General features: G+C 36.4%; 1 protein-coding gene across 1 annotated transcript; it reads left to right on the top strand.

Annotated features, from left to right (window-relative positions):
* Nucleotides 1–1,758: 1,758 nt before the first annotated feature.
* LOC132551664 (probable helicase with zinc finger domain) lies at nucleotides 1,759–22,152 on the top strand. Its single transcript, XM_060215843.1, has 23 exons — nucleotides 1,759–1,866; nucleotides 4,605–4,641; nucleotides 4,972–5,093; nucleotides 5,666–5,728; nucleotides 6,003–6,204; nucleotides 8,145–8,322; nucleotides 8,751–8,949; nucleotides 9,230–9,337; nucleotides 9,701–9,880; nucleotides 10,284–10,483; nucleotides 10,922–11,098; nucleotides 11,500–11,725; nucleotides 11,881–11,991; nucleotides 12,325–12,449; nucleotides 12,940–13,149; nucleotides 13,481–13,740; nucleotides 14,357–14,475; nucleotides 15,060–15,353; nucleotides 15,929–16,039; nucleotides 16,736–16,811; nucleotides 18,127–18,322; nucleotides 19,612–19,888; nucleotides 20,668–22,152. Exons 1-23 carry the CDS (start codon nucleotides 1,759–1,761, stop codon nucleotides 22,150–22,152), a joined length of 5,064 nt encoding a protein of 1,687 aa, XP_060071826.1.
* The last annotated feature ends 1,545 nt before the right edge of the window (nucleotides 22,153–23,697 follow it).

Genomic DNA, 23,697 nt, shown 5'->3' with positions numbered 1-23,697 from the left:
CAAAATTTCACTTAGTAGGTATACTTTTTATATCCCCTTATTTGTTATATCAGGAGAGGGATGGATGGAGGGGAATGTAATAATAAAAGAATCATGATATCTATTAAGTTCTATACCTAATCATATAATAAGGTGGTAATCATTAAGGTTAAAAAATCAAAGTTCAAAGGTCACATTTGATAGCCAATGATATTTACATGAGATGGAGTAGGGACATCTATGTTTAAAGCTGGTATATAGGTGTGAAAACCTTTGAAAAACTGCAGGTAGTCATGATCAGGTATCTGTAGGACATGGTATATGATATCAGGCTATTCATTGGTCTCTTAATGGAGAACTACACTGCACTTGATGACTTATTTACACTAAGATCCATAGTACATACTTATATATATATATGTACTTATATACATACATATATATATACATGCATGTCATTGTTACATATATCATCAACAATCAAAATGTATATGTTGTAAATGAAACATCATGCTATTAAATTGATCTTCATTGCAATACAAACAGATTTAAAGATGTACATTATTGTGTTTGTGGGTGTGCTTTTTTATTGTCTTATCTTGACAGGGAGGTTCTTTATAAGAAATTGATATAGGAGCCGTCAGATCTCTTATCATGCATAGTAAACACTGAAGGGTTGGTTTGAAGAGAAAATAGAGTAAACATTTTGTTGATCTTGCACATTAAATATCAGATTATGCTGTTCTTTCACACTTAATATATATCAGATTATCAGTTATGAAATAAGTAGGAATTAATTTCTACCTTCCCATAACTAATAACTTATACACATAAGTCACACAGTATATTTGGATAGGTGAGCATTGCATTTTTAAGTGGCTGATACAATATTGACAGGGGTCTGGAAAAATCTCTTAAACCACTGTAAGAGCACAGGAATGACAAATATTTCCATCGTTGAATCTGCACAAGGAGTAATATACCTACTAATTCTGGTTTACATGTTACCAAATTTGACCTTATAAACACACTTCTTACATAAGTTACAAAAAGTGAAATTGAATGTAATCATATTTAGGGAAAAATTTCCTTATTAGTGAATGAGGAATTGTGCAGGTGCACTGATAATAGGTTGAATACCATAATTCTGTAAATTGCAGTGATCGAAAATACAACACTGTACTAAAAAATGCGCATAAATTAATATTGCAAATAATTACACTAAACAATCCTGAATTATTAGTGATAATGTCTACATTTATATGGGTATATTCATGAGCGTTAGCTGGAAATTAAAAGAGCTCAGGGAATTATATAGATTACCAATAATTTTGATGATGTATTTCTCTGTCTTAAATGTATTGGTTTATACCAGTACAAGTATCACACTGTATTATGTGTGCCTGTATTTATGCCCACTGACAGTGTTGCATTAGCAGAATATTATAAATTTAGAGATGTGCATAATCTGCCTTCTGGAGATTGGGAGCATTTTTAACATTTTTTTATAGAAAAGCACATGTAAAAAAAATCTTGAATTCAGTTTAATACTGAAAGATATGTCTACTAAAGGAAGTTAATGTTTCACGAATAATCGACAGCATTTATACAATTGCTTGTATCAAGGACTGTAACAAAATATGTGATGTTAACTTCCTTATAGCTGTTTTATCTCAAGCATTGGATAAAGTATTGTTTCGTAATGATAGAATAACATATAATAATTGCTTCTACTTCCACTTTTAGCAGACCCCAATGTATATATGAGAGTGATGGGGCATGGATAAGGAGGCACAAAAAGATGATTATATGTCCAGAGAGACAGGTGCATCAACAGAGACAGATCTCCAGGATTATCTGACGAGGATTTCTTCACTTCTTAAACAGGTACAATTTAATATAGATCCTAGAGATGTCTCCATCTAGTCTGTATCATCACTTTTCTTTTAAGGTTAGCATTTTTTTTTGAGCATTCTAGAGGTTTAATATCTTGAGTGGTTTCAATCGAACTTAATGCAGTGACCATCTTAAATTGCATATTAGTGAAAGTTTAACTACGATTGGTATGCTTTATGATGCCTTAGCCTGTTACTTTATTATTGATCTTAGTTGTCTATATCATCATGTGGTCAATCAAGGTAGAATTTTGTAGATAACATTGTAGAGTGGCTGTGTGCATTGCTTATGCATTTATGTTCATACTTTATATGATATACATCAGAAATCCTGGAAGATTTTTCATCGATAATCATGGCGATGAATACTTTGATATTTGACATTCAGATGGGAATGGAAAATTCACTTGATCATATTGTTGGGAGAAATAGTAGGGAAAGCTAGGATTTTAGATGTACATTAATACTAACCAATACAACTGTACAAACGGTTTAGGGGGAAAATTCGGATGTTTGAAGGCACTTGTTGTATGATATATATACATGACAGCAGATTCAATCAATAGATCATATATTATTGATGAAAACAACACACTGAGCATAGCTACATTGGTTTGATAATGATTGGTGAGAAAATGGCGTGTATGGATGACAGGTGTCAACACCATGGAAGCATTCCAGGTGGGTCTAAGTTTGGATGAGTGGATACTTCAGTAGAAAGCAGTGGGGTGCAGAATGTAAGGGCAAAATGGGGAGGGTGGAGGATTCTTCATCAATGCTTTCGTTTGTTTAATGGAAAGTGTTAGAATGTTTATATTTTCCAATATTCCTGTTCTTTACCTTCATAGATGCTGTGCTTGTATGCAATTCAAACTAGAAATTCACAAACAACAATACACTGGTGTGCACATCTGTATTGATCATGGAGTTATTATGTCACCATGGAATACAAGTTATACTACACCAGTAATTCTTCTCTGTCTGTATGATGTTACACCTATATTATCTTGCTGGTCTCCTGTGGGTTATTGATTAGATTTTTCAATTTATATACTAGAATCAATTTTTAGTTGTCGTTGAAACATATCAATTGTTCATACAGCCATTGTAAGTGCTGCAATCCCAGATGTAATTTAGAAATGTAATGTATTTGGCTGTTTATATGTATGGAGATTGGTAAATCTATTGAAAAACCTGTTTACATACTTTATATCACTTCCATCTTGTGTGCATTGAAGAACAGCTTACTTTTAAAGGACAGGCATATTCACACTAAAGCTTTACTCCACCAAGTTCAGAATCTAAAAGGTTTGTGTGGCCTTCTGTCAAGGTTAAAGATCAAAGGTCATCCTTGACCAATTTTGAAATGAACAACTTATGTACATTAACCCCACAATAGATTTTCATAACAAAAAAAAAAAATGAAAGGGAAGGGATATGTCTATGTGGGCCCCTGCTGAATTTGTATATTTTTTATGTACTTTTATGCAATTGCAATAGCATGTACATTAATGAAGTATGATTATAAGTCAAATGTATCCATACATACTATTCCATCTTGAAAGATTGGATTACAAACTTGGTATTTTGTAACAAGGTCACCCTCTGAAAAATAGTAATACTGCTGTTCCACACATACTGCAAAAACAGGTCTGCATACTTTCTGTTGGTGTCAGTCTGTCGTGTGCCAATCTGTTTATCATATTATCTGTGGCATATCCCTTATATTCATGTACTCATCAAAACTTAATTTTTTTATTTATTTTGGCAAGATAATATATGAAGTGAGAAGTAACTTATTAGCTAGCCTTACAAAACAAGAACTAACTGAAAGCGTGCAATATTATTGGTTGTTTTGGTTGTAGTCATGCTTCAAAAATTTTCCAGGGAGCATATAGTTGCCTCTTTGACTGTCCTTCTGTCTGTCCATTTGTCCCTCCATCTGTCTGTCTTTCCATCTATCCTTTTGTGTCCAGAGTATACCTTTGCTCACAGTTAAGCATGGATTATTAAACTTGGTGTATACATTGGTCATACTGAGGGCCCTAGACTCCTCAGTTACAGTTACTGCCCTTTGTTAAAATTTTGTGTCTACAGCACAAATTTGCCCACAGTTAAACAAGGATCTTTAAACTGAGTGTGTACCCGTACATTGATCATAACTTTGCAGTGAAGCTAGGATAACGATATTGGTCTTTGCATTGATCATACAAAGACCATGTGCAGTGTACCAAATTCAGGGCTCTTGAGTTATTTCCTTTTATTAAACATTTCTTGTCTGGAGCATAACTTTGCATGCATTTAAGGTAGGATAATGAAACTTGGTGTATACATTGATCATATGAAGACAGTGTGTAGCATACCAATGTAAGGTTCACAACCCCTTAATTACAGAGTTATTGCCCTTCATTAAAATTTTGTGTCATGAACATAGCTTTACTTGCATTTAAACAAGGATCATAGTACATTGGTTATACTAAGAGAATATGCAGTATACCTGTTCTAAGTAGGACAACCCCTTAATTACATAATTATTGGCCTTTGTTAAAATTTTATGTCCAATAATGTTGTTTTTAGGGGCTTTCATCAGTTTCATTGATACGCTTGGTTTTTTTATACTTGTCAATGAGAGAAGAAGCTTGTAGTGCTCTGCATTGTTGTGGTTTTTCTGTTACTTCAGATTGACAGTTCTTGAAGACGCTTTACTATAAAACTTTATTTTCTTTTCAGAGAAACTTTCATGAAGCTTTAGATATATGTGACACTGGTAAGATCTAATGTTTATCACTTTGATAATAAATGGCTTGATTTTATCCGTAAAATCTAATAGTTGTAGTATCACAAAGACTGCCTGTAAAACAAGAATGCTTACCACTGTATTTCTGTTATTGTTGTTGTGATTGATATAACCTGGATTCCTGAATAATGTTAGCATATCCGAGTCCTGAACAACAGATCTTTAATTCCAAAGCATTTTAAAGAAACAAACATATTTGTGAAACATTGTCCGTGGACTTTTTCTTTACTATGATCTTTTTATGCTAGACAAAATCATTTTATTCCAATGCTAGTAATTTTGAATTATTTTTTTTTTCAGCCCTTAGAGAATATAAAAATGAAGAAAAATTACAAGAAAAGAAAATCAAAATTCTGTGCCACCAAGGAAGATTTGAAGAAGCTTACAATATTGCTAAGAAGTGGTCAGTAAGAGATCCAAAGGTGAGATGTTAAACATTTGTATAGGGTACTGTAGTTTATTTCACTATCTTGTCAGTACCATACACTCGGTAACACCTATTACATCAAACAAATTTTGTACTGACACTCCTTTACGTTACACCATTTGGAGCCCTTACTGTTTTGTACTAATTAAGAACATGTATATTGGGATGTTGGGAGATACAGTAGTAACACAATGGACTTTCACCTGAGCATTTGGGATTTGATTCCCTGGGCAGATGTGAAATGTTATCTTGTCACCCGTCCAGTCTTGGTAGGCTAGTTTCTTCCCATAGTAAAACCCACTCAGACTTCCTTCCATACCAATAAAAGTGATTAAAATAAATCAGATAACTTGTTTTTTGCATTTGTTGTAAATTATATGACGATTAGAAGTTTATATCTGTGTTATAGGTATAATTGATACTAGGGGTTCGTTGTAAGAGTAAGATATATTTTACTAGAAGTTTATACCTTATTAGGGATAAATCCTTAAACAATTAATTAGTGGAAATCTATATAACTTCAGAGAAGTAAATCATGATACATATTTCTTATTTCAAATATTACAGAACTTAACAGCACAAAAGGAACTGAAGAGACTAAAAATTGTAATACATGCTTTAAATGATCAGGTATGTTTGTTTGAGATCAATTGAATTATTTACAATTGTACCTCAAGATTCTTTTTAAAAATACAGTATGCCATATCCAAAAGGGAAACCTTTTAAAATACCTTCATATCAAATATTCCTCTTTGTGAATTATGTTTCCTTCATTAAGTGAAATCTTTCAGTAATGGTGACAAGTCAATGTAGTAAAAGCAGTATATTTGAATTTTAAATATCAGTATCTTGTTGTCTTTGCTCCATTGTGAAATTATTTTCATCAATTTTATCTGTATTAAAGGATGAGGAGAGTGAAGAGGAGGAGTCAGGTTCCCAGATAAAAGAAGACAATGAAACACAGGAGGAAAAAGATGATGACAGCAAGAGGTCATCACCTGAGGGCATGGAAACTAAGAACAGTCATAACTCTCTCAAACAGTCCATGCCAAATACCCATTCTGCCATCACCTCACAAACATTCAACCCACAAACAGTGGAATCAGGTATGTCAGTGGAGTTAGGTACACCACCCGCCATCACTGCACACACATACAGCCTACTCACAGTGGAGTTAGGTACACCACCCACCATCACAGTGGAGTTAGGTACACCACCCACCATCACTGCACACACATACAGTCTACTCACAGCGGAGTTAGGTACACCACCCACCATCACTGTACACACATACAGCCTACTCACAGTGGAGTTAGGTACACCACCCACCATCACTGCACACACATACAGTCTACTCACAGCGGAGTTAGGTACACCACCCACCATCACTGCACACACATACAGTCTACTCACAGTGGAGTTAGGTACACTACCCACCATCACTGCACACACATACAGTCTACTCACAGTGGAGTCAGGTACACCACCCACCATCACTGCACACACATACAGCCTACTCACAGTGGAGTTAGGTACACCACCCACCATCACTGCACACACATACAGCCTACTCACAGTGGAGTTAGGTACATCACCCACCATCACAGTGGAGTTAGGTACACCACCCACCATCACTGCACACACATACAGTCTACTCACAGCGGAGTTAGGTACACCACCCACCATCACTGCACACACATACAGCCTACTCACAGTGGAGTTAGGTACACCACCCACCATCACTGCACACACGTACAGTCTACTCACAGCGGAGTTAGGTACACCACCCACCATCACTGCACACACATACAGTCTACTCACAGTGGAGTTAGGTACACCACCCACCATCACTGCACACACATACAGTCTACTCACAGTGGAGTCAGGTACACCATCCACCATCACTGCACACACATACAGCCTACTCACAGTGGAGTTAGGTACACCACCCACCATCACTGCACACACATACAGCCTACTCACAGTGGAGTTAGGTACACCACCCACCATCACTGCACACACATACAGTCTACTCACAGTGGAGTCAGGTACACCATCCACCATCACTGCACACACATACAGCCTACTCACAGTGGAGTTAGGTACACCACCCACCATCACTGCACACACATACAGCCTACTCACAGTGGAGTTAGGTACACCACCCACCATCACTGCACACACATACAGCCTACTCACAGTGGAGTCAGGTACACCACCCACCATCACTGCACACACATACAGCCTACTCACAGTGGAGTCAGGTACACCACCCACCATCACTGCACACACATAAAGCCTACTCACAGTGGAGTCAGGTACACCACCCACCATCACTGCACACACATACAGCCTACTCACAGTGGAGTCAGGTACACCACCCACCATCACTGCACACACATACAGCCTACTGACTGTTGGGTCAGTTATGTCCCTCCACTATCACAATACACACATACATCCTACTGAATGTTGGGTCAGGTATGTCCCTCCACCATCACTGTAAACACATACATCCTACTGAGTGTTGGGTCAGGTATGTCCCTCCACCATCACAACACACACATACATCCTTCTGACCTTGAGTCAGATATGTCCCTCCACCATCACTGTACACACATCCATCCTATTGACTGTTGGGTCAGGTAGGTCACCCCGCCAACACTACACATACAAACGGCCCACAGATAGTTCAGTCAGATACATACCTCCACCATCACTACACACATATAGCCCACACACAAAGCAGTCAGTGAAGTCACTACACCTTCACCACACACAAACAGCCCTCAGATAGTTCAGTCAGGTACAAACCTCCACCATCACTACACACATATAGCCCACACACAAAGCAGTCAGTGAAGTCACTACACCTTCACCACACACTAACAGCCCACAGTCAGTGCAGTCAGGTAGGTCACCCAGCCATCACCACACACACCAACACATAAAGACACAAGTATAAACTTAAACAAACTTTGTGATTATTGTTTCAGTGTTGTTGATTAAAACTGTCTTTTACCAAACAGACTTAATATATTTACAGATAACAGGAAATATGTCTGCACCTTCTGTGACATTCGTTTCGACCAACAAGAAGAACTTGACACACACTGTAAAAGTGACTTGCATCGAAAAAAGATCACTGCTGACGACGACCAAAACTGGAAGTACAGGGAGCCACCTCGTGGCCTTTCAGCTGAAGAATATTCCTTGTGTAAAAGGTTAGTGTGCAGTGGTTTTGACCTGTACCTGTCCTCCTTCTGTTCTATGAACCTGGCTATTGCAAGGAGGTTAAACTCTGTATAAAGAAGTTTTCAGGTCATACCTCTGTTTTTTTAAATAAATCTTTTATTAACACCTATTCTATTGAGTTTTTCAGTTTTATTATAAATTGTTTGATATAAAGTCATTATCAATGATAAATAGCATCCATGTATATAGCCACATGCTAATTCCTTTTGTTTCAAATGGTTGATGCTTTCTTGTACATCTCTTTTCCAACTTACTGTCATAACATGATGATAAACTTGTATGATGACAGCCTGCTGAGGAAATCTATCCAATCTATTAACCAGAGAAGTAAAATAAAATATTCAAGTTGTGTAGAATTTTATATTTTATGTACTCCTACTACAATTAATGTTTCCAGTACTGAAGAGATTGGAAAGTGCTCCTTTGGTGACAAATGTACTGAAGCTCACTCTAAAGAAGAACTTGGCGAATGGAAGAAGCGTTTTAAATTTCGAAAACAGCTTATCAAAGCGGCACACGATAAACAACTGCATGGGAATACCTATGCTGAACAGCTAATGGAGAAACTTGTAACTTCAGAAAACCCTAAATCCCTTGTAAGTTGGAAGTGTGATAGTGGGTCCTGGGTTGCCACTCCTGTAGATGCGATGTTTGTGTCTATTTAGTGCGCTGTCGCTGATTTGACTTCCAGCCAATAGTTTGTCACTTTGTTAGATTGTGAGTTCCGTTCTTATTCTTTGCATTAGAATCAATTACTGTCATAATTGATTTGTGGAAAAGTTATTTAAATTTAGATTGATCTGAAATATAATTGTCTGAAGAGAATGTTTGATTATTGGTATATGAAGAAACATATACAGATTTTTTTTTTCACAGATGGTCTCAAGTGTGGATTACTCTAAAGTACATGTGAACTCTGACCTCAAAGTTAATATGACCTCAAAGAAATGTACAAGTGCCTGGACTTTCACCATAACAAGCAAGGTAATTGATAATATAAACTAGGAAGCCATTTCTGGAGGAACATGCCAAGGAAACCTATCAAGTTTTGAGGCGACATTGCAGCAGATTGTATGTTCATATTTGTGTCCAGATTTAAGGAACTATCTTCTGTGCTTCATGCCACAACAAATAATGTCAACATGGAACAGAATTATTAGGTCCTCCTGGACTTCTGGCATTTAGATTTTAGAATCTGTGTCTTAACCTTTATATCTTTTGCATATGACTTATATTTAAGCATGTGACTAAAAGGCTTAAAAAAGTTGTTAAATGTTGTTTTAGGGTACAGAACATTATAAAAATAAAACTTTTGGCTTTAATGTACTAATTTTTTTCATTTTTCAGAGAAGTCTTCACATAGTGGCTTTACTAGATGATACATACCGCACATATTTTCACATTGCAAGTATCTCTGTGGGGCCAAAGAAAACTCAGAAGTACCAGAACCTGGAAACACACTGCCAAGAGTGGGAGAATCCCGAGTATCCTAATATTTCACTGGGGGAATATGTGTACAGAATCAAGGTACTAACCACACCTGACACTAGTGTCTAATCCAAGGTCATGATTACTATTGTTGCTGTGAAAAGAAATCATTATCATTACTGTTCTGGTTATATTTTTGTGTGGTCTGTGTAAAATTCTATTCAATTATAAGTACACATGTACTGCTTAAAATTCATGTTTGATACTTAAAATGGTACCTGGTAAGAATTTTTTTACTTGATAACATTTTTGCTAAACTTTCAGATATTGATGATTGTAACATTATGATAGAAAAACACTAAATTTCCTTTGTCTTGGGACAGGTTTCCAAATACTATCGGTTCAAATGAGTTTGAAATGTCATGTTTCTGAACCTGAATCTTGTAAAGTCATGCTGAACAGTCCAACAGATATCTAATCTACATTTATTTTTTTATCACAGGTGGTCTTTAAGACGGATATTTACGGGACCTTTCGACAGACACTAGTCATGGATTTTGGGACTGATCCTGTCCTCAGTCGAGAGCTCCAAGTGGAATCTGCTCCTATCACTGACACAGAGAAGGTGTTCAATGACTTTCTTCAAGGCGATCAGGGCCGATGGAAGAAAAACAATGTTCGCCTGCTACCGTTTGAACCAAAGTAATTATACCACTGTCTATTGTTCTTATTACCTAGCAATGTCGCGAACTTCTCTTTAAAAATATGTCAAAAAGACGAGAAAAAAAACATGCATTCAAGTAAACTTCAATGGTTTTGTACATACATTAATGACTTATTTTATACCTATATCAAATTAGAATATTTGATGAGACATAAGGGACTTTTCTTTTCCATTGTTTTCTGTTCTACAATTGGGTCAGAGCTTGCTTTTCCTTGACCCAAATACCCCAAAAGTCTTAAAACTTCATGTATACTTATATCTGAGGAGATCTATACCTTAATCTTGTCAATAAATTTCATTTTTTCACTTCAGTAACTAGAGTTAGACTTTGCATTCAACAGCAACACAAGAACATTTTATCTTGAACAATGAAGATATTTTACAAACGTCTTTTAATTCATTTGTTTATGTTGTAGACCTATACCTAATACAGCCATAGAGGACAAGCTCCTGAGTAAATACTCCCTGCCTGATATAGAAAAGTTCCACTTTGAAGATCATCTTATGCATCCACCTAGGAAAGAAACATATCGCATCTGGATGCATGAAATGTTATATGTGGAAGAATGGTCACAACTTGACAGCATATCAAGGTAACAGCCAATCAGTAGAGAGAATATCAAGGCCATAAATATGTAACCTTTTTGCATGTGCCATTTTATTAGGGGCACGTAGTTTTCCCCAATTCCATCTTTCATCTCAAATCAATATCATCACTCTTGTGATTTCATTTCCCTTGTGATATTTTGTCATCGTTGATGAAAGTTCTCAGGCACAAGAATGTCTGGAATTTGTTTATGTTTCAGAATTCCAAGGTGTAGACTGCTGTTACTATTTATAGGAATTTGTCAAAGATGGGAGTGGGGACATTCATGCTTTTTTAGCATTTGGAATATTTGCATGTTTAGATTGAAAGCTTCACTGTAGTGGAGGATCATGCTCAAATTTCAAAGTAAAAATAAAAATAAGAAAATGCAAAATTGTACTTTTACAGATACAGTCTGAGCACTTCCCTGCAATTGGTGAACCGTTTTCTACTGGTACCAGGGATGATATCAGGAGCTAAATATGCTCAAGATGGAGAACTATTTGCACGTATGACCATGGAGGACCGTTTGTCTGAGGATTATGCTGGAGGTCGTCTCATCCTCAACTCCACGCTTGCTTGGCTTATACCACAGAACCAGATTAAGAAGGAACCCTCCTCTGATCTACCGAGGGTGAGTCTATGTAATAGTCACACATGAGTCTGATAATTGTGAAACCAGTCTGGAGAGAATTTTGATTTTTTGAAAATTTTATATAATCAAATTTATATTCAAGTACATATATGTGTATGTTGAAATACTATTCCTTTTTCTCATCCATTGTACAGGTTTATGAAGCAGTTATTGAGGATAAAGGTAAAAACTTCATCTTCCTTCGCCTGTCAAAGGAATGTGTAGAAGAACTTAATCTTACATGTGACCAGGAATTCCCAGTAGAGGTAAGGGGAGATAACTACATATATATATATATATGCATGGTGTAAAAGTTCTGAATTGTTTTTTGTTTATTGCTGTAGGAATTTGCTGTGTATTTTTGAATGCTTACTTCGCTGCAGCCTTTCTTGATTTGTTTTGTTCAGACAATGTTTTTCATATTGACTTTCACTAGTAAATATTTCATTTGGAGCCTGAATTTTAAGCTCTTCACAAATTTTTTTTTGCTTGTCGTCTGTCCCTTAAACTCATTTTGTATTTGATATTCAGCTTGAAGAAATCATAGGCTCACCACCAATTGTAAATTTTGTTTTAAAATTTTCTATCAATCATTACAGATTCAGTTCCAACTGAATCGTCTACCAAAGTGCGAGATGCATGCTGCCATTGATAGACTCCCAACACTTGATCTTGTATTCCCACCGCTGAACACGTTTCCCACCACTTCCTGGGTCAAGGGCAGGTAAGTTTGGAAGTTATCTGTAATCACAATGAATTAATTAAAAGAAAAAGTTGTTTTGATATTTTTATCATTAGAAATCATTCTTTTCTTTTTCTCAGAAATTTTAGAGACCTCTTTAGTACAATATCATCTTAAACAGATATAAGGGGGGGAAAACCTCTTTAATTTACAACAAAGTAAAGTACTTACTTTTATATTTGAAATGATACCTTAGGTAAATGCATATAGCAGTCAGATGTCTACAACAACTGTCCTTAAAAGTACCGTTTTAGTAATGTTCTTTGCCAACACATAAGAATTATAAAAGGCCAGAAATTGATAAGTCATTAAAGGCTTGTAAAACATACAAAAGCATTTATTTGTCATAGGAGAAACATTGTTTTGAAGAATAAAAAAGGACACGTGTAGCTGTTTTCTCTGTAAGTAACTAGCCAACTTCAAATATTTCAGTTAAAAAAATCCTTATACATTTCACTATTCATTGGTTTAGTCCTGAATTGAGTGAAGTCGTCAGTACAAAGTTGAATGAGAAACAAAAGGAGGCCATTTTAAAGATTACTGCAGAAGGCAAACTGCCCTTGCCTCCTATCCTTCTAGTTGGGCCGTATGGAACTGGGAAGACCTACACCTTGGCTCAGGCAGCTAAACAGATCCTACAGCAGGATGATACTCGTATTCTGATATGTACTCACTCCAACAGGTATCACAATTTCTGAATTTCTCACAGTAAATAGACTTATTTATCTGACAATAAGGCATAGTCAATGATAACCATTATCACATCTTTTGTAGTTTCAGTAGAAACATCAGTAGATGCTATATCATAGCCCTTTAGTACATTCGCCTTGCTACTTTGAATAAGACTGCATATGTTAGCCGCTTGAGCTAATCCAAATATAAAGACTATATATCTGTATTCATATCACAATCATCATATCAGGTTGTAATAAAGTATGTGATTATAATGTAACTATTGTTTTTTTATAGAATCAATAGTTTGTAAATGTAAATAATTCAATTCTAATTTCCAGTGCTGCTGATCTATACATCAAAGAGTTCCTCCATCCATTGGTCAAGGAGGGATACCTTGAGGCACGGCCACTCCGTCTGTACTATAGACACCGATGGATACAAACTGTCCCAGAGGTTGTTATCCAGTACTGCATTCGAGCTGCTGCTGGTTCATCAGGCATCTTCAGGTGTCCCGTCTTGGAGGATGTGGAGAAACACAGGATTGTTATAACTACACTGGGTACGGCTAGATACCTGTGTGATCTCAACTTGGAACCAGGTAAGTTGTTAGTCATCTTGATCTCAAATCTCATCATTTTAGCTCTCACGTTTTTACCCATTTAAGCATTAAAATACCAAAATTAAATTACCAAAATCTGGATGGCAATGTCCCATGTATAAATAATTATATATCAGTTTTGGGTTCAAATGGTTGTTATTTTGTTCCAACAAAGTATAAAGGCTGCATTTATTATGTGTCTGACGTAACCCTCCTCCATTACAATTCTGTGTGTACTGTTATTGAATTCAAATATCTTTATAGTTTGTTATGCTTTCCAGTTTTACATTTTGTAACACTTTTTCTTAAATTTAAAGTCATGGACCTCATTCACAAAGTAGTGAATAAGCCTGACCATTTAAAAGGGTCCTAAATCTATGGGGGCCCTGTAGTAGATACATCAGTGATTGCCAGCTGTCCATTTATCCATGCTTTTGTTTCCAGAAATTGCTTAAGAATAAAAAATGTTTAAGTCCCTGCATAATGAAGGTTACCAGGTATTCAGACTCAAAAGTTCAAGATTACTGTTTCTGAAAACAGAAGAGAAATGTATGTGTACCTTCCTGATTAGCCAGTCATTTTATGCTTTATATTCTTCATTACCGTTCAATTACAGGATTTTTCACCCACATATTTCTGGATGAGGCAGCACAGGCTATGGAATGTGATAGTCTCATTCCTCTGTCTCTGTGTGGACCATACACACGTGTCGTACTGGCAGGGGACCACATGCAGGTAAGCCTAAATACCTTTTCAGTTAATAAACCAGATCTACACTGAGAAGCTTTTCTATTGATAAATTATTTCACTGAAATTATGTTAAAAGATGCCATGGAAAAATGATCTTTTTTGGCACAATAATATTGCCACGTTTGGATCAGAAACTATCATATTAAATACAAGTAGAGGATCTTACATGAGTGTCAATGTAATATGGAATTTATTAAACAAGTTTAATAATTCAATATGTCTCTTGTAAAGGCTTGTGACATATCAAATTATTAAACAAGATTAATAAATTTCATATTACATTGGAACAAGTGTAAGATTCTATTTATCATATAATCTGTATTTTTGAAATTTAAGCAATAAATCTCTAATAAATGTCTCAAAAAGAAAGATTTATTTGATGTGGAAGATACATTTTTCACAAACGAAACAATCATGTGATGTCATCAAGACATGACTTATTCAAGGTGTCAAAATTGTGTGTGCCTTGCAATATTTAGGACATGCTCCTAGGACATGACACAACAGTCCAGGTATGTGATAGATATTTATTTTGATATAAATCAATGTTGTTTTTGTTCCAATTTCAGCTGAGCCCTGAGATATACTCTGACCTGGGGCGACAACAGGGATTCCACAAATCCATGTTGGAACGTCTACATGAGTTGTACCCAGATGATGTCCACTGTAAAGTTATGCTGTGTGAAAATTACAGATCACACTCTGCAATCATTGACTTCACCTCTGACTTGTTTTATGACAGTCAGCTAACAGCCAGCAGTGATCAGCCACGTCACCCACTGTACTATCCTCTCACGTTTTACTCTGCTCGTGGTGAGGAAGTTCAACATGAAAATAGTATTGGCTTTTACAACATTGCTGAGGTAAGATTGATGTTTAAATCATTAGAATACCAGGTACATACCTCATGCCTTTTCTTCTTAAAATAGACAATGAGAACTTGTGCTTTATCCTGAAGTATTAGCCTCGCACCAGTACTGTAGAATGCAGACATTAGCTTTTTGTTGGTCAGTTTACTTGTATAGTTCAGTATGCATAGCACTTGTCAGCAACGATTGCCCAGTATTTTTTCGTATGTGCAATACATTTCAAGTACTGATGTCTTGTGACCCACTAGGTGAAGTGTTTTGGCACCTAATTTATGTTGTATCCTTCTTTGTCGACAGCCAGACCTTATTTGCTGAGCAGTGTGACAAGTTGGACCAGAGTTGTTCGTTTATGAAACAATGACAGACTTACTGATTTATTATGCTTGGCCTGTATCATTATCTTCTGGTCAATGCAGAATTATATCTGAAGCATGTTGACAAACCTTTGTTTCTGCTTTTTCTCATAAAGTGAAAATAATTTTTAAAATTGTTCAAATTTTCTGTGTAAGCTAGCAGAATGTGAAAATTGTGTTGTCATGAAATTGATTTTGAAATGATTATATTTCTAGGTACATGAAGTGATAGACCGTGTGGACCATCTTGTTAGATACTGGCCAAGCTCTGAGTGGGGCGAGTTAGGGGAAGGATCAATAGGAGTCTTAACCCCCTATACTGACCAGGTAAGGTTTTAAACAGGTTATTTACTATCACAAAATCCTGTGTCAATGCTAGAACACTAGTAATGTAAATTTGACTGTGGAGATCCCGCAAACATGATTTTAAAGTATTTGCTTTACTTAAAGATGTGACAATACCTTGTTATGATATGGATATAGAAATATCACCTTGTTTCTTAGGTAATGTTAGGTATGGTTTGTTTTATTTATTTATTATGTTTACATTATTACATTATGTATTTGTACCTTTTTTATACCCTCACCATTTTATGGGAGCACTTTGCTACCCATGTCTATCCTTCCATTCCTTTTCTGAATCATTGTGCTTATCTTGATATACTCTAACAAATTTGGTTCATATTTACTCCCATTGTATCTTAAAATAATTTTTACACTTTATCATATTAAGGTGGTCATCTGTCAAGGATAAAGGGTCAAAGGTCACATTTGATATCTTTCGGAAATAAATCATACAGTGATATCTACTTGTTTGGGAGTGGGACATTCATGTTTTGATGACATTTTCTAGTGTCTTTCTGAATAAAAGTTAAATACCAAATAGGCTTTGTAAATTATTTTTACTTTTTAAAACAGTATGAAGATAATTTGAGGGAAAGGAATTTTACATTAAGAGCAAATTTCATCACAAAATAAAATGAGATATACATCTTTTATGTCAGGAAACAATTTCTTTTGCAGGTGTTCCATATACGATCAGAATTAAGGAAAAGGAAAATGTACAATATCAAAGTGGAACGTGTATTCAATGTACAAGGTAAACCTCAGTATTGAATTTCAACATAAGGAATGGTATCTGTATTCATGCTGCTATTGATCCCTAGGTGCCCTGAGAGTAAAGAAACAAGGAACGGCCACTTCTCGTTATTGCTTATGTATATATTTGATGTTCCTCTTGATCTATTATAACAGAAAGGTAGTAAAAGTGCACACTTCATGAGTTTGGTAGTCAGTCATGTATAGCTCTTATTTACAGATGCCATATTTTATTTGTTTACTCTCTGAGAATAATGTGTGTTTTGTACAGAAATCTGGCTGCATTCCCCACTTTATAAAGAATTATGGCTATTGTTAACCCCTCTCAAGGAATGTGGGAAAGGACATATAGATGTACTAGGTGGGGAAGTTCCTGAACGTAATATATGTAATGTATATAAATGTAAAAATTATCATTGTTAGCACTCTAATGGCTTCATTCCTTGAAAGATTTTTATCGTCTTGCACAAACTTTTAAAGGACTGTTACCTGGAATTTTGAATTTCAGGGTTATAGGGTCAAGGTCACTATAGCAGTTTGATTTTTCAAAGGATTTATCAAACTTCACACACTTATGTAGCGCCGTGATATTTTAAATATATTTGATTTTCATGGTTGTAGGGTCAAGGTCACTACTATTTAGAAAATGTTGTCAGTGCTATAGCAGCTTCATTTCTTTCGGGATTTTAATAAAAATTCACACACATGTATAAAGGTACACCATAACTGGTTTTAAGTTTCAGAGTTGGAGGGTCACGGATATGATCTGTGTTATTATTTTAGAAAATTTCATATTTTTAGGGATTTTCATCAAACTTGTCAGTGCTCGAGCAGCTTCATTTCATGAGGGATTTTAATCAAAATTCACACACTTATGAAAGACCATATTATCTCAGACAAGTAGAAGTTTCAGGGTTGTAGGGTGAAGGTCACTATTACTACTTTTAGTGAATCATTGTCAGAACTGTAGTGGTTTCATTTCTTGAGAAATTTCTATCAATCTTTACATTCATATAAAGGTCCATAGTGTCACAGACAAGTTCATGTTTCAGGAATGTAGGGTCAAGGTCAAGGCCACCATTATAATTTTTAACCTGTCCTGTCAGCATTCCAGTGGCTACATTCTTTTAGGAATTTTGATCAAGCTTCACATTTTTTGACAGCTTCTTTGTTGTACTTAAGTCTAGTTGGAACTGTGTGAGGATATGTATCATTAGCAATGCCTTGTTAATTTTTGTTCTGAAGTTTATTTCATCTAGAGCAGTGGCTATTGAATATAATGCTCTGCCTTGTTAAATCAAAATTAATATTCACAGGTAAACAGTTTCGGGTTGTCATCTTGTCTACGGTACGGACTCGCCATAGCTGTAGTGCAGACACAATACAGGATGATGTCGTCAATTATGGCTTCCTGTCTGATATCAAGCTTCTCAACACTGCCATCACCCGAGCTCAATCCCTTGTCCTTGTCATTGGTGATCCTGTCTCCCTCTGCCTAGTGGGCAAGAGTCGGTAAGTTTAAGCTTTAATCTGTGAAAGTCAGGGGTTCTTGTGTCTATGATACAGCATACAACTTATATGGGTAGATATTGTTTGGCAGCACTAGTCGGCAATATTTGGCAATATTTGGCAGCTCTGGTGGTGCAGTGGTAACACACTTGCCTTTAACCTAGATGTTGGTTGCCTAGTCAGATGTGAAATGATACATTGTCACTTACCTAACTGTACTCCGGTTTCCTGTCACACCCTTTACACACTTACTTCCAATACAGCAAATGTGATTATGATAAGTTGGTACAGCTTGTTTTGCACTTGTCATTGAACATTTAAGCTGTTTTGTAGGTATGACATGGATAGTAAATAGATACGTGGCCTAAGATTAAGTTACAGACAGCTGTATAAAATAAAGTTAAACACTAATTCTGGTATCGCAACATGTTCATCATTGTTTATGATATTTGTTGATTGTTGTCCAGAGTGCCTAAAAATTGGTTACAAGGGAGTCTCTTGTTAGGATAGCGGAGTGTACTGTTAATCACCAACTGTAGATTTCACAAGTACTTTATTTCACAAACTCACCTCTTTAAACATATTTTCAAATACAGGATTTCACAAATGCTGATCTAGAAAATACTTTGAATGTGTTAATCACGAGCAGTTAGAGACTTGGACTCTAAAAGACTCCTATATCTGTAACCGATAGCTTCAGTTTTGCTTGTTAGAGTCATGTAACTATACCTGAAAAGTTGTGTGATTCAGACAAGTGATACATGTTGTGTCCATACTGAATTGTATTTACCTGGTATGACAAATGAAACGAACATAAACGCTCCACATGCTTTTATGTTGGGAGAGTTAGATGAGTTGTTTTCAAGGTAAGATGACTGGACTTCAATAGGTCAGACATGTTTGTGCAGTGTTCAACGTCACACTTTGTATCTTGTTTATACTGATTATACAGTAGTCGTTCTAATGTGAACATCTTTGATGGGGTTTTTTTATCATTTATTTTGTAACTCACCAATTACGGTAAATTGAATTACGCAGAAAAATGATTGGAATTTTTTCTGTTTTAAATTGATGGTACCACATGTATTAAGTTTGGGAATGGAAATTATGTCACACGACCTGTATATCAAATCTTAAATAATATGAATGGTATATGGTTGACACGGTTCACATCAGCAGTCACTAATGTCACATTTTGCAAGAAAAGATGTTGGAGATCTGAGATCAGCTGACATCATAATGTGATAACATTGTAAAAAAGTACATTGTAAATTGTTTTGTCTCTTTAACAGAAAAATATGGGAGTACTATTTAGAAATTTGTCAAGACAACAACAGTTTATTTGGTACAACCTGGATGCAGCTGAAGGCCCAACTTACCTCAGCTGACATGCGCAAGACATTCATTCTTAACCCCCTCGCTCCAGAATTTGTACCAAATAGACTATTTCATGCCACCACACCAGATATTACCCAGCAGGCAGCATCAGGGTCTCCAGGAAACTACCATGGCATCACTCAGCATCCACAGTATTACATGGGCCCAAGGATGACATATCCTCATCCACAGGTATAAAGGAATTCTTTTCTTACTCTTCTCTCTGATGATGGCAGACTATTCAAATTGCCCCTCGTCTTTGGTCCATCATCCGTCTGTTCATCTGTTCATAATCAATTTTTGTTAACATTATTTCTTGAGAAGTACAGGATGGATTTCTCTTAAATTTCATATGTAGATTCCCCCTAGTCCCTAGTTGTGCCCGTTTGATTTTGGGAATGATCAGAAAAACAAAATGGCAGACTGACGGCCATCTTGGATTTCGCAAAGTGAATAATGTTATTGCTATTTCTTGAGATGTACTGGATAGTTCTCTCTCAAATTTTACATGTAGGTTCCCATGGTCCATCATTGTGCCCATTTTATTTTGGGACTGATCAGAAAAACAAAATGGCTTCCGGGTGACCATCTTTGATTTGGCAGTAAAAGATTATTATTGCTATTTCTGCAAAGGAATGTTCAAATTTCTTATCATTGAGAGCAAAAACAGAGAAGAGAAAAGATAGGGGAAAATACAACTTTTAAAGAGCAAATAAAGGTCAAACAATGATAGGCACCAATATCCCTCTTTGATCTCATATATATAATATATAAAAATGACATCTTTCTAGAAATGGAAAAAAGTATAGCAAATCATGTTATGCCATTTTAATTTTCGTTTATTCCTTGAGATACAATTGTTTTGAGGGAAACCTTAAAACTTTTCTATCAGATATAGTTTCCATTAATGCCCCATATAGATACAGGTAAAAGATACATATCCTTTAAACCTTTTTTTTTTTTCTTTTCAGATGTTTCCTCAGCCCTATATGCCAGTTCCCTATCCAGGTCTTGTTCCACATGTTGTATACAATAGACAGGGTGTCCCACACATCGTCGGCTCCCCAGCTCAGGGTAGAATACCTGCAAGAGGTTATCACCCACGTCATCCATCCCTTCTAGCCATCCCCAAGGTAAGGCCAGGTGATAAAGACAAGGTCAAGGTTGACTCATCCCAACCTGATGCAATGCTACCTGGAAAGAAAATGTCATCAGTGGCCCCACGTGGACGCCAGATTATGTACATGCCTCCACGTATGTCAGCAGCCTACCAACAGATGTATTACTATCCACATCACTTCGGGGGATACTACTACATGCAGGATGACCCCAGAGTTCTAATGAATCAGCAGCACCCTCGGGGACCACTGTTACACCAGCTAGGGCCACAACATCCTAGTCAGTTTTACCCAATCCTACGTCCACATTATGCCGCGGTAGGGCCAGAGGATGTGGAGGACAAACGATCACAGACATCTTCTCCTGCATCTTCTCAAGGTCGTTCAGGGTCACCAGTTACATCCCCAGGATCATCAGTTGCAAGTCAGCAGATTCAGCTCCTTCCCAACGTACGTCATGTGCCAATTCACCTGTTCCCACGAACAGCAACCTCAGCAAGCAGTTCCCGTTCAAGTACACCACAGCGAACAGAATCACCACACATCCCACAAGATATTGCTACTGTCATTGATCCCCAAGCTTCACAAAAAATTGAAGCAGGTTACCTGAAATCCTCAAGTCCTGCATTGGAGCATCAGGAGAGAAGAGGATCAGCAAATAGCCCTCTTGCAAGGGTCATTGCATCAGCACAGAGGCAAGCACCAACAAACACTGACAGTGGACTGGTGCTCTCCACTCCTTATAGTAGTGGTTTTGGGGATATGATTGTGCCTGGTCAAAATGGAGACGTGAATGACATGGTGAAAAAGGATAAAGCAAAGCGAACCCCTGTAGGACTTCGTCTAGAGACAGGATTCAGCCGTCAGTTCAGTGAAGATTTGGAAACCCCCACGGAAATCACAGACTTGGTGAAGATGATTGACGAGACAATTGAAGAGGGACATGAATCAGCAGAGGAGGAAGAGGAATGGAACAAACAGATGTCTGAGAGCAGCAAATCTTTCCGTTCCCATGCTTCTTCTCTGACTGCTTCACGTAAACTTCACCTGAAAATTCCTCAACAGTCCTCAACAGAAACTTCAGAATCATCAGGATCACCCCCAACTAGCCCTCCTGGTTCGGATCAAAAGCCAACATATGCTGGCATGCTACGTCGTCGACTTCCACCAGCTTCAAATGACATTGATCCCAATCTTCTGGAACCTCAGACGCCTCACACTCCAGCTGGTTTCATCTCTCCTGGAACAGACATCGATACAGACCCACTGGGTATTCTAAGGAATCTGAACATCAACGCCTCAACTGAGAAACAGAGAACTTACAAATACTTCTCATAGATATGCCAAGAAAAAGTTCAAATATTTCTGAAAAATATTTGGAGCTTTTCTACAAAACTTCACTTCAATATGAAAAGCAAATCTACTTATGTTGACAGAAAAGTTGAATTACATGTACGTAGATCAACAAGTTGACCATTAGAATGTTCATATATGCAGTTACATTTAAGGCTACCAGAGAAAGCATGTCACAGTCTTGTTTAAGTCAATGAAGCTATATTTTGGAAGAGAAAGAAAAAATAAGAAGATTGAATTACTTAACTGACTTGTGTCACGGTTTATTTTTATAAATTAACTGGTAAACATATAAAACAGGTTGTATATTAATCCCTATTGCTTGTTACTGGCTGTAGGTTTTTCTGCTGTAACAAAGTTTCAACTTTAGGTCAGCTTCTATGGCTCTTCATTGTCAATCTGTTGTGAAGTAGGTTTTAGGAAAGAATTGTTATAGCTTAACCACATATTCTTGCTGATTCTTTGCTAGAAATCTTTACATTTACTTCACGTTATTCTCAGGATGCAAAATTCAGGTTTTTGATGATGGCCTTTCTTGAATATTGACAAAATGGTGTTATTTTTTGGTAAAGATAACACAGTGGTTGACTAGGTTCTACACTTGAAATGTATAATGCATTTTGTACTGTAGCCAGGCTTGGTAGAGAAATATAATGTAGACACTATTGGTTAATAACTTTTGTAAAATAGTCTTGAAAAATTTTGCTTTCATCACTGAGTGAATTCTACGTTATAACTGAATGTTAGACCTACCTATTCTTACACTTCTGATAGAAATGGGACAATTTCACAAACTCTTCGCATTTATTTGCATATTTCATTAGTTGATCACATCATACTGTATCTATACACTCTGTTATTGTTTTTTAATATAGGGCTACTGCCCTTCATTCATAGTGATTTTTATATTGGACAGCAGATGCATATTCCTTGTACAGTTACTAAGATACTTTTATGTGATCGATGTCTCTGAGTTGTCTGCCCTTCGGTCATGGAATTCGATATTATATAATAATCGAGTGATCATTTATTTCACCAGACTCCAGATAATTCACAGAGTACAGTGTTATATGATAGTTGTTGATGGCATAATTCATCAGACTTTGGAGATGTCTGCCTTTTATTCAAAAACTTAAGGTTCATATTATGAGTTGTTGATTGCTAATTTCACCTAATAACAGAGTTGCCTGCCCTTTGTCACTGGTTGACAAGGTTTGTAAATTTTGGGTACATTCATACATGTTTGTCGATCACTCAGGTGTTTTGTACATATTGTAATTAGCACTTCTTGGTTTTTATACTTAATTTAGAGAAGCTTAAACTGAGTGGTATTCTCACAAAGTGAAAATAAGATACACTGGAAATCTGCATTTTACTGTGACTTGCTGGTATATATTTTTTCAGACCAAGCATGATTCATGGTCAAGTGGTTTGTAGAAATTTTCATAGAAATAGCTTTATTTGACATGGCTTGAACTTTATCCCAGCAGTTGTAGTATGAACTGTCAGTTACTCTTTATTGACAATATA

The sequence above is a fragment of the Ylistrum balloti genome, unplaced genomic scaffold, assembly GCF_031769215.1.
Source record: "Ylistrum balloti isolate Yb309-2 unplaced genomic scaffold, AGI_CSIRO_Ybal_v1 Utg370208, whole genome shotgun sequence".
Classification (NCBI taxonomy): domain Eukaryota; kingdom Metazoa; phylum Mollusca; class Bivalvia; order Pectinida; family Pectinidae; genus Ylistrum; species Ylistrum balloti.
Note: the sequence above shows the minus strand (reverse complement) of the source record. Positions and strands in the feature narration are given on the sequence as shown.

Excerpts from the sequence above, each read along its gene's own strand:
- LOC132551664 (XM_060215843.1), top strand. The coding sequence starts at position 1,759 with ATGGATAAGGAGGCACAAAAAGATGATTATATGTCCAGAGAGACAGGT. Across the intron at positions 8,950-9,229 it reads CAGAAAACCCTAAATCCCTT|ATGGTCTCAAGTGTGGATTA; the intron begins GTAAGTTGGAAG and ends TTTTTTTCACAG. Across the intron at positions 9,338-9,700 it reads CTTTCACCATAACAAGCAAG|AGAAGTCTTCACATAGTGGC; the intron begins GTAATTGATAAT and ends TTCATTTTTCAG.